The sequence below is a fragment of the Coregonus lavaretus genome (genome assembly GCF_964263955.1).
Source record: "Coregonus lavaretus genome assembly, chromosome: 20".
Taxonomy (NCBI): domain Eukaryota; kingdom Metazoa; phylum Chordata; class Actinopteri; order Salmoniformes; family Salmonidae; genus Coregonus; species Coregonus lavaretus.
The window spans coordinates 14,535,991-14,548,610 of NC_140007.1; the positions used below are offsets into that span (position 1 = coordinate 14,535,991).

Genomic DNA, 12,620 nt, shown 5'->3' on the forward strand with positions numbered 1-12,620 from the left:
TGCTGTATAAAATCAACGCAGATACCCCCAAAAAACGACTGAAGTAAAATGACTACTTAAGTACTTTACACCACTGAGTGACACTAAGGGCTGAGACACGCGTTTTCTAGCCGAGAGTACTTAGGACCTCTGAACATAATTTGCGCACCAATTTTACATGTAGAATCGCATGAAAAATTTCGGTAGTCAGACGTCTACAGCGGGTGGTCCCTAAAAACACAGCACGCTGAACGACCGGCAGACGAACACTAGATCCACATTCGGTGCAATGTGTGCAAGCCTTAACACAGTGATTACAGAGTTAATGGGCTGTCATTATGCCCCTCTTTCCCTAAAATAAAGGGGGTGGAGGTGTCCAGACAGGGGTCCCACGGGGGTCCCTCTCCAGCACGTGTCGGGCCTCTGCTGACTATGTTGATTAGCTGGGCGATGTGTATGGGAATTAGCAAGCCCCACAAGGTCCTAATTGACTCAATGTAGGTTACACCCAATAGCGGCCTTCGACACTGTCAATACCTATGAGATTATGGGGCCGCTCCCTGGGGGGGCTTGACTGTGAGATATACAAATCCCCCTAACGGGAACAAAAAGCAGAACCAAACAGCTGGGGTGGTGGTGGACTAGCAGAAAACAGACAATGCATAGCTAGTGTCAGCAATGTTACAGCAGCAGCAATATTAAAAAGAAAAGAAAAGCCAAATCGCATACCTTAGCGCAACCTTTGAAAGGTTAAGCACAGATTTATAATAAAGCCAAGTTTGCATTAAAATGTAATTTCCCTGGTAGTACAGTGCAGCCTGGTTAGCTTCACTTTGTGGATAATGGAACTGTAATCAGTTTGTTTGTGCCTGTGTTTTGCAAGTGAGTTTGCACAACAAGGCAGAGATTCAGGCGGTAACAGAAATTAGGGTGCTGCAGTTAGTAAGTTGGTATCGGATGGCAAACAAATGGTTCAAGGGTACACATTGTTATGTAACACACTGAGATACACTGCCGTCTGTGGCCCTTAAGGACAGCAGTTTTTTTCTGTGCTGCACTATGCTGGCTTGTCAGGTGGGGCAGCAAGCCCTGGGTTGAGGTGATGATTAGGGCCTGGGAGGGACAGAGTTCTGCTAGATTAGAGGGCAGTCACTGGGGGATGCACTGGTCTGACCAACCACTACAGGAGCCAGTCCTGTTGGTGCCAGCAAGTTGACTAATGGGGCATGGTATGGCAGCCATTTTGATTATCAACAGCTTGAAAACGCTGTGCTGCTGACTTTACTATTACAGAACTGATCTTGTGTATGTCACAGAACCACCTGACAAAATATTTAAAACGTTAAAGAGAGGAATAGCCCATGAACCCCCCAAACAAATGCCTCCCTCTTCTACAGTGAATATACTACGGTCCTGGAGCGCTACTGGGTGAGCAGGCTTATGTTCCAGCCCAGTACTATCACACCTGTTGCAAGCAATCAACTAAATCACGGTCTTATGTCTGGACCATGATAAGTTGAATCAGGTGTATAGCGTTGGGCTGGAACAAAAGCTTGCACACCCAGTTTGCTCTCCAGGACTGAAGTTGGAGAACCCCTGTTGTCTTTTCCTGCTTACCTCCTCGTTAGGCGCCATGGCTCTGATCCCACGGTTGTCAACCGCGTCGCTACCCAGGGCTTTGTAGTAGTCCCCAGTACTGGGCTGCTTGTTGAAGTTTCGAGACTTTCTGTTGGAGTCCACCCGGCGCAGCCTATCGTGGTGATCTCCTGGAGTCAGTTGCTGGGTAGAAACAAGAGAGGGGGCAATGAGCAGTGAGTAAATATACACAAATATAAAAGCAACATGTAAAGTGTTGGTCTCATGTCTGCCATCTGCCCGGTACAGTTGAAACCGGGATTTATCCTTGAAGAGCACACTTCTCCAGCGTGCCAGTGGCCATCGAAGGTGAGCATTTGCCTACTGAAGTCGGTTACGACGCCGAACTGCAGTCAGGTCAAGACTCTGGTGAGGACCAAGAGCATGCAGATGAGCTTCTCTGAGCTGGCTTCTGACAATTTGAACAGAAATTATTCGGTTGTGCAAACCCACAGTTTCATCAGCTGTCCGGGTGGCTGGTCTCAGGCGATCCCACAGGTGAAGAAGCCGGATGTGGAGGTCCTGGGCTGGCGTGGTTGCAGGTGGTCTGCGGTTGTGAGAGCCCGGTTGGACGTACTGCCAAATTCTCTAAAACGATGTTGGAGGCGGCTTATGGTAGAGAAATTAACATTAAATTATCTGGCAACAGCTCTGGAGTCAGCATGCTAATTGCACGCTCCCTCAAAACTTCAGACATTTGTGGCATTGTGTCGTGTGACAAAACTGCACATTTTAGAGTGGCATTTTATTGCATCGTGTGGGCGAGCAGTTTGCTGATGTCAATGTTGTGAACAGAGTGCCCCATGGTGGTGGGATTATGGTAAGGGAAGGAATAACGAACACAATTGCATTTTATCGATGGCAATTTGAATGTACAGAGATACCGTGACGAGATACTGAGGCCCATTGTCGTGCCATTCATCCGCTGCCATCACCTCATGTTTCAGCATGATAATGCACAGCCCCATGTCACAAGGATCTCTACACAATTCCTGGAAGCTGAAAATATCCCAGTTCTTCCATGGCCTGCATACTCACCCGACATGTCACCCATTGAGCATGTTTGGGATGCTCTGGATCGACGTGTACGACAGTGTGTTCCAGTTCCCACCAATATCCAGCAACTTCGCACAGCCATTGAAGAGGATTGGGACAGCATTCCACAGGCCACAATCAACAGCCTGATCAACTCTATGCGAAGGAGATGTGTTGCGCTGCATGAAGCAAATGGTGGTCACACCAGATACTGACTGGTTTTCTGATCTACGCCCCTACTTTAGTTTTTTAAGGTATCTGTGACCAACTGATGCATATCTGTATTCCCAGTCATGTGAAATCCATAGATTAGGGCCTAATGAATTTATTTCAATTGACTGATTTCCTTATATGAACTGGAACTCAGTAAAATTATTGAAATTGTTGCATGTTGTGTTTGTATTTTTGTTCAGCGTATATATATTTTGTCTGCGCTTGCGTGTTGTTCTGACTGTTGCTTTCCATTTGGGTCTTTTGAAACACAGAGTCTGGACAAATTTGGGGTTTAGTAGCTGGAAGGCTGAGCTATAAAATCTAAGGTACTTCAAAAGTATGATTTTGAAAGTAATCAGATTGCTTAAACTTATAACAAAAGACAAACAATTACAAGCGTAAGCCACAGAACATTCTCAAATTCTTTCCCCGGACGTAAAATATAAATACTTCTTGATCCCCTAACATGACACCTATATACACAAAAAGGACAGCATTGTGCTTAGTCGGCATTTGACAATACATTTAAGGGTCAGAAACGTTGTGACCCTAGCAGAAGCAGCTTTACTTCAGCAGCACCAGGAACAAAAAGGCTTTTCTTCTTCGCCTCTGGATTTAAGCGTCACCTTTAATATTGCACAAAAAGCCTTTGTGGTCACAGAAAGTAATAATTAATATGCACACGGGTCCTGTCCGAGGTAAGAGAGCCCCCTCGTGACCTCACAGGAGGGGTCAGAGGATCCCACTGGGCACAAACTGGTTGATCGTAATTTGTCAACGTATTGTGACGTGGAATCGATGTGGAAAATACATTGAATTTGAAAAAAGTAAACCAACATAAACTGTTGTTTTGAGGGTGACATTTCAACCACAGGATTATGTCATCATTGTAACCCATTTTCAACAGACAAACCTTGTATAAAATATGTTGAATTTGTATCTTTTAAACAATGTCAGATCTTCAACATTATGTACACTATCAAACAATGAACAATAGGCTGGGCAGCACCTCCTACTGGAGAGTTGATCTACATCTATTCATTTGGTCTCCAATCCATGGTTTTAACCAAGCCTAACCCTGCTTAGTGTTTATATTTGTCACTGACTCCTACCAATTTTCTGTCAAGATGAAGATTATTGAGAGACCTCTTACTAACTAAATATATTCACTGTTGCTTTCGAAGTCATCCAAAGGGTATGTTATCAGAGCAATTTAAATGTAACCATACTTTATAAGTCATATCATCAATGATACTATTTAGGCCTATATAGTTTTTGCAAAGTCATCAACAGTTATTGTTTACATTTAACCCAGGGTTCAACTAAAAATAGACAATACCTATAGGCCTAGGGTTTCAAGCTTTGGTTGATTTCAATTTTAATTTCCAAGTTAATCATTAATACGTTGGATTCATGTCTCGATCTCAACCAAAAATCTAAGTTAAAGAATAGGACTAAATCAAATCAAACTTTAATGAAATGCATTTAAAGTTTGGTTAGATTAACTCCTATTTTTAAACTTTCATTTTTGGTTGAGATGAAGATGTGAATCCAACATAACAATTATTAATTTGTAGACAAACTGGATATTGAATTGTGTTCAGTTGTCAACGCAACCAAATATCAAAGTGCATTTAAAGTTTGATTTGATTTAGTCCTATTCTTCAACTTTGATTCTTGGTTGAGATAGACATATGAATTATTCATTTGTAGACAAACTGGAATTTCTTGACAACCAAAACACAATTCAATATCACTTTTGTAATACAGTAAATAGCCTATCGACAAGTTAACAAAATGGTATGTTGGATTCATGTCTCCAACTAAACCAAAAATGTAAGTTAAAGAATAGGAATAAATCAAACTTTATTTAAAGTGCATTTAAAGTTTGATTTGATTGAACCATGGCTCAGATGAAACTACGCTGTGTTGTCAACCAAACAATTCAATAATATTTTTCTAATAAAGTAGCCTAAAGTTAAGGCTATCTTAAAAACAAATGTAACAGAATTTATTCAACCTTAAAATGAGTAACACATCCATGACCACTGAGGTTAGCCTACTGTAACTAGAAATGTCTTACGGAATCATAGAAAGCATGCATGTTCAAGATAGCATGCAAAGGTTGCAGGTCTGTGGAGATCTTCACAATTGCTGTAATAATCTGTGCTAAATCTTGAACAGCATTGATCACTTGCACTATGTTCTTTTAGTGTAATCTCAACTGGAATCCAGGTCATTTGGTTGTACTATTAGATACAAAATATCTGACATTGTATTCCCATTTGAACTTTGTTGTGCTTTTAAATGGTTGAAAGTAGGGCCAGGACGATACCAGTATCGACATTTTTTTTTACATGGCAAAAATGAAAACACTAAGCAGACCAAACTCTTTGGTCCTTTAAAAACCTGCTGTATGTAAAATATTGTGTGCTATAGCTAGGAAAATAAATAAATGTGACTCTGGATGACAACATAATGATGTTTGTTTCCAAGATTAGGGCTGTTTTCCTAAAGAACTTAAATCCGCTTCTTGTTTTGTTGCCTTGCCACGATACTAATGAGTATCGCGATACTGGTATCGTCCCGGCCCTAGTTGAAAGCGCAGATAACACATTTAGATGACAAATAAACCAAAAATACATTGTTTTTCCATTGGAATTTGGCTGTTCTTTTAGATGGTTGAAAGCATACTGATAACACATTGGGAATTCAACAAACTTCTAGGTGTCTTTTTGAGTGGGTAAATAAAGGTTGAAATCTCACTGATCAACATCATCCAAATATTACCCACATTTCACAATTGAAATGATATGGTGTGCCCAGTGGGATGGCTCTTCCATCTCCTGGGCTCTCACTTTCCCCTTCCAAGCTCTCTAGGTCACATGTTGAGGAGGAAGTTCATCAGACACCTGACACAATAGACCCATGTTTCAAAGATAGCTAGGACCTTTAAAGATACTGCAGTAGTCCAAGGTTGGGAACAATCCCACTGGGCAAAAACTGGTTGAATCAACTTTGTTTCCACGCCATTTCAACCAACAAAAAATCAATGTGACGACGTTGAATCAACATGGAAAACTGAATGGACTTGCAAAAAGTCATCAACCTATTTTTTTAGCCCAACTTTCAACCTAAATCCTGTGACATTTGTTGTTGATTTCACGGTTAGTTGACAACTCAACCAAATATAAATCAAAACTAGACTTGAACTGACATCTGTGCCCAGTGGGATTTCATTTCAATTCAGTAAGTAAATATGAGTTGATCCCAAACCTGTGGTAGTCTTCTTCAATATGTTTAATCTTGTGTACTAAGCACCAATGGAGTGCTTTTCCACCTACGTCTTTTTGGGGGGTATTTACCTAATGCAAAGTATTGCATTACGACTATTTGCATTGAGAGCATTGTAAGCTTGACTAACAAAATCTTTCCATCTCCTCAACTCAGTTTAAGTATGGCCAGGCTTACTCAGTGAGATTGATCAGCCTGAGTGTGTGCTTTTTAACCCTCCCGTTGTCCTAGGGTCAAAATGACCCGCCACTGTGTTGAACCAACTTTTTTTAATTTTTATATTTTGGGGATCATTTGTGAGAAGGAGGCAGTGAGACTTTAAAGAAAGTATCACTGCCTCCTTCTCACAAATGATCCAAAAAATATAAAAATTAAATAAAGTTGGTTCAACACAGTGGCGGGTCATTTTGACCCTAGGACAACGGGAGGGTTAAAGACGTCATGAAGTCATGCTCACAAAAACACATTAAATAGTTGTACTCTACGAAATAGCACCCAGCAACCAAGCAGTAGTACGAGGTGAAAACAATTTCTTATTTTGGGCTCTGTACTTATCACTACAGACAAGTATCTTTTTTGTAGCCTACACAGTATAACCAATCAATCAAATACAGGATTATACTATATTCATAGAAAGTGAATAAAGTGAGAAGGCAGTTGATTACATCGAAGCCATGGGGTCAACGTCCTCAATTCAGACACCCACTTTGCCTGTCAAATCGCACAAAAACAAGAGCATCACAACCGGCAAATGTCGTCATTTACATTTTCAATGCATTCATTTTGTTTTCAAGAGGCACCGCGGCACAACCCAGAGATATCCAACAGATGTCTAAAATCCTAGACAATGTACACACAGGCAGAAATAATTGACAGAGATCCCCAAAGGCTGTGACGTCCCTCTTTCCCTTTGTATTGTCCTGTTGTATATTTTCTTGTCCTCTGGCTTTATGGGTGTATTGACATTGTTTACTTACGTCTGCTGTCAAAGACAAGGTCCCCGAGCAGCACTTAGTGAAGAGTATGTGTGTGTGTGTAATGTGAGTAGGGAAAACCACAGGTGGTTTAATTGTCGTCCTCTGAGAGATTGATGGACATCATAATAGGTAGCAGACCCGTATACAAAGCCTTAAGACCACCACCCCTACCCCACCATAACCCCAACACCTCCCACCACACTGATGTCTGGCTGTTTGATAAACACCTCTATCTGTGTTCATTTAGCGGTTTCCGTATCTTCTTCTTACTTTACTGTTGAAAGGTCAATGTGGTCACGCTGTAGTATACATCTAGTTTGCATGGACGACTATTAAAATCAGAAACATAGATCTACGGTTGGTTGTGCATGGTTGGGAGTAGCGATGAGCGATCAAGTGTCCGTTCATACTTTTGCAAATAATTCAGTAGCTAAGATATGAGCTAGTATATTATACATATGAAGTATGTTTCAGTGAGGGTATCATTTCATGAAAAAGCCTCCACTGATAAAAAAAAAAGAAGACATTGTGCAACATAAGACTGGTCCTTAAAACAACCTCTAATTTCATTTGATAAAGTGATAGGGGTCTGAGACATAGGGGTCTGAGTCATCTCTGTCTGGCTTGTCAGCTTCCTTTTCCATCTAGCCAACTAGGACAGACAAATCTACAACCCCCTCAGAACCTATACAGAGTATTCAGTGTTTCCCTTATGATTGTTTACCCTGAAAACGTTTTACCATCCCGAAAATTATGGGAGTGGCGGCAACGATTTAGCAGCGGTGGCCCTGGGGAAACACTGATACTGTATGTTCCCCATATGCAAAGATGCCATATAACACAACCATTCATACAAAGAGAACATCCTCCCTACCCCTAACAAAGCAACACCTAATGCCCACGCAGGGATAGCTCGCATTAACACTTCAAATACAACAGTTCCCCTTTAAGACAGCCAAGTCACTCTCAGAAAAAGCTGTGGTCACTTTTAGGCTTACCGTAGTTTAAGTTCTCTTTCCTCTCAGTAGTACTCTTTGTCTTGACAGATCCGACCCAGAAGCTCAGAGGTGCTCTGAGAGCAGCAGTCACCACATTTCCAGATCTCCTCGTCCCCCTGCGCTCTCCTGTGTCACTCTACCTGGCCCTCTCACTTTACCCACAGGCCCTCATCAATAAGGCACACCTACCGTGACCTGTGACATCAGCGCTGCAGGCCACCGACCAACCAACCACAGCGCGGCACACGCCCGGATGAGCTCTTATGCAAAGTACGGAGCAGTAAAGGGCCCAGGTAGGGCGGGCACAGCCCTCATGGATGCCCACACTCAAATCTCTCAGGGTTTATGGATTAGAATAATTCCTGCCAGCTCCATTTTGATTAGCTATGAATGGCCAGACAACACTTTATTTGCTAGTGTAATAATTGTAGTGCGAGCAAATCCTATTAAAACTGTCAGTCATAATACACTGGTAGGGTAAGTCTGAGTTTTTAAGTGGCCAATGTACAAAAACATCACCTGCCACAAAACAAACAAAGATGGGGTGGGGTGGGGGGGTTGAATTCAAGCAAACCTGCACTGTGAAAACCTGTACTGTAGAAAAAATACATACATAGCACCAGCAATGCACAAAATGGACCCTCTGAGTTCTGTTTGTTTGTACTAAGTGGGAATCTGCAGTTGCTACATCAATTTTTTGGACTTATAAATTAATGATATATACCCATTGATTCTTGAAGAATGTAACAGATAAATGCCTCATGAGCTTAGTTAAACTGTCAAACCCCATCAGAACACAAAATATCAGCTTGTTTTTACTCCAATGTTTGTAAACATCGTAAACATTAACAAACACTGTATAGCCTCAAAACATGCTTGAAACGATCATTTTTATATACTGGATAGTCAGTCCTTGCATCCTTAGCTATGGCTATGAATTTGAGAGTGGTTACATTTCTCCAGCCCAATCCCTCAACTTTTAACCAAGAGGCGGGTGTTTCAACTAAGGATTGCCGCTTTAACGTAACTTCAGTGAAAATATGTCCATGGCTGCTGATAGGTAGATCAGCAATTTACCAGGATGGGGTTACCCTGCTTTGCCGTTTCTATGGCATGCCGGGCAGATTGTTTTTCCCTGTGTCTACGGTCACTCTCTCCTGTGTGTGTGTGTGTGTGTGTGTGTGTTTAATTGTTAATGACGGTGCGCCCAGGGCTCGTCACCTGGGTACCATGAAAGGGGGAGGGGAGCTTGATCACACGCAAACACCCTTGATCACACGCAAACACAGTTCACTTTCATAGCAGCCACATACAAACAGCATGAGCCCTTTAAACGTTGGATAATTCCTTCTCAAATCTACTCCTCTCACCTGTTCCCTTCGCTTGTAGACTTCAGTGCACAACACACACATCAGCTGTCTGTGACCAGGCGAAAAAACCTTTCCAAGACAAATCTTCATATCATATACATACAGCCTACATCATTGTCACCATATTAGCTAACGTCATAGTCAACATAGCTAATAGAACTAACGCATTAGTAAACCCACTATCTACAATCATGCAATACAGTGTACAGTCAGCAAGCAGTTTAGCAGTTAAACTGGCGGGCCCCAGTGGTTATAACTTAATAAAACCAAAAGCTTACCTTGACTTGGAAGAGTTCCAGTGTTGGATAGCCATAGCCAGCTAGCTAACATGGCATCCCTCTCTGTTTGAGCCGAGTGTTTGAGTAGGCTAAACTAGTTAGCTGCATTCGCTATCTAAGTGAAAAAAATACTCTCTCTCGCGTCGCCTTACTTTTTATAGAAATGTACAGTTGTGGTCAAACGTTTTCAGAATGACACAAGTATTGGTCTTCACAAAGTTCGCTGCTTCAGTGTTATGAGATATTTTTGTCAGATGTTACTATGGTATACTGAAGTATAATTACAAGCGTTCCATAAGTGTCAAAGGCTTTTATTGACAATTACATTCAGTTTATGCAAAGAGTCAATATTTGCAGTGTTGACCCTTCTTTTTCAAGACCTCTGCAATCCGCCCTGGCATGCTGTCAATTAACTTCTGGGCCACATCCTGACTGATGGCAGCCCATTCTTACATAATCAACGCTTGGAGTTTGTCAGAATTTGTGGGTTTTTGTTTTCCACCCACCTCTTGAAGATCAACCACAAGTTCTCAATGGGATTAAGGTCTGGGGAGTTTCCTGGCCATGGACCCAAAATGTCAATGTTTTGTTCCCCGAGCCACTTAGTAATCACTTTTGCCCTATGGCAAGGTGCTCCATCATGCTGGAATAGGCATTGGTCGTCACCAAACTGTTCTTGGATGGTTGGGAGAAGTTGCTCTCGGAGGATGTGTTGGTACTATTCTTTATTCATGGCTGTGTTCTTAGGCAAAATTGTGAGTGAGCCCACTCCTTTGGCTGAGAAGAAACCCCACACATTAATGGTCTCAGGATGCTTTACTGTTGGCATGACACAGGACTGATGGTAGCGCTCACCTTGTCTTCTCCGGAAAAGGTGTTTTCCGGATGCCCCAAACAATCGGAAAGGGGATTTACCCAGGACTTTACCCAGTCCTCAGCAGTCCAATCCCTGTACCTTTTTGTCAAGAGTGCTGATGTGGATGCGGTGGTGAAGTCAAGCGCAGGACACAGAGGATAAGTCAAGACGACTTTACTAATGAACTCTATATGCACACAAAATAAACGGCCTCGAAACACTAGAGGCGAACAAATACGCGGGGTGTGTAAAACAACACGAATAGCCAAGGTACCGAACCAATACATTCAAGACAAGCGGACAATAACACACAAAATGCAAACATAACACAGGGGAACTTATAGGTGACATAATCAATACAGAATACGAAACAGGTGCACCAACTAGCCATGACAAAACAAACTTCGAAAACATCAAGCGGTAGTAGCTAGTACTCCGGGGACGACGAACGCCGAAGCCTGCCCGAGCAAGGAGGAGGAGCAGCCTCGGCGGCATCCGTGACAGTACCCCCCCCCCCCTTGACGCGCGGCTCCAGCCGTGCGCCGACCCCGGCCTCGGGGACGGCCAGGAGGACACGGAGCAGGGCGCGTAGGATGACTCCGGTGGAACTCCGTCAGGAGGGAGGGATCTAAAATGTCCCTCCTAGGCACCCAGGACCGTTCCTCCGGACCGTACACCTCCCACTCCACGAGATACTGCAGACCCCCCCCATCCGACGTCTCGAATCCACGATGGACCGGACTGAGTACGCCGGAGCCCCCTCGATGTCCAGTGGGGGCGGAGGAGTCTCCCGTATCTCACTGTCCTGGAGTGGACCAGCTACCACCGGCCTGAGGAGAGACACATGGAACGAGGGGTTAATGTGATAATCATTAGGCAGTTGTAACCTGTAACATACCTTGTTCAATCTCCTCAGGACTTTAAATGGCCCCACAAACCGCCGACCCAGCTTCCGGCAGGGCAGGCGAAGGGGCAGGTTTCGAGTCGAGAGCCAGACTCGATCTCCAGGTGCGTACACTGGACCCTCACTGCGGTGGAGATCGGCGCTTGCCTTCTGCCTACGGATAGCCCGCTGCAGATGTACATGCGCAGCGTTCCATGTCTCCTCCGAGCGCCGAAACCACTCATCCACCGCAGGAGCCTCGATCTGGCTCTGATGCCATGGTGCCAGAACCGGCTGATACCCCAACACACACTGGAAAGGGGTCAGATTAGTAGAGGAATGGCGAAGAGAGTTCTGGGCAATCTCCGCCCAGGGGATATACCCCGACCACTCCTCCTGCCGGTCCTGGCAATATGATCTCAGAAACCTACCCACATCCTGGTTCACTCTCTCCACCTGCCCATTACTCTCAGGGTGGAAACCCGAGGTAAGGCTAACCGAGACCCCCAAGCGTTCCATGAACGCCCTCCAGACTCTAGAGGTGAATTGGGGACCCCGATCAGACACTATATCCTCGGGTACCCCGTAGTGCCGGAAGACGTGGGTAAACAAAGCCTCAGCAGTCTGTAGGGCAGTAGGGAGACCCGGCATTGGGATGAGACGACAGGCTTTAGAGAACCGATCCACAACGACCAGAATGGTGGTATTCCCCTGGGAGGGGGGAAGGTCCGTGACAAAGTCTACCGAGAGGTGAGACCACGGCCGTTGTGGAACGGGTAGGGGTTGTAACTTCCCCCTGGGCAGGTGTCTAGGCGCCTTACACTGAGCGCACACCGAGCAGGAGGAGACATAAACCCTCACGTCCTTAGCCAATGTTGGCCACCAGTACTTTTCACTAAGGCAGTGCACTGTCCGGCCAATACCAGGGTGTCCAGAGGAGGGTGACGTATGAGCCCAATACATGAGACGATCACGAATCTCGAGCGGAACGGACGTCCGCCCCACCGGACACTCTGGAGGAGTAGGGTCGGTGCGTAACGCCCGCTCGATTTCCGCATCGACCTCCCACACCACCGGTGCCACCAGACAAGACTCCGGCAGT

General features: G+C 44.2%; 1 protein-coding gene across 1 annotated transcript in view; it reads right to left on the bottom strand.

Moving 5' to 3' along the window:
* The window catches only part of espn (espin), a 107,217-nt gene that overhangs the window by 44,877 nt on the left and 49,720 nt on the right, over positions 1-12,620 (bottom strand). Inside the window, exon 8 of the mRNA XM_084183950.1 lies at positions 1,597-1,758. Within this exon, the coding sequence (XP_084040076.1) occupies positions 1,597-1,758 (162 nt within the window). The remainder of the gene's footprint in view (positions 1-1,596; positions 1,759-12,620) is intronic.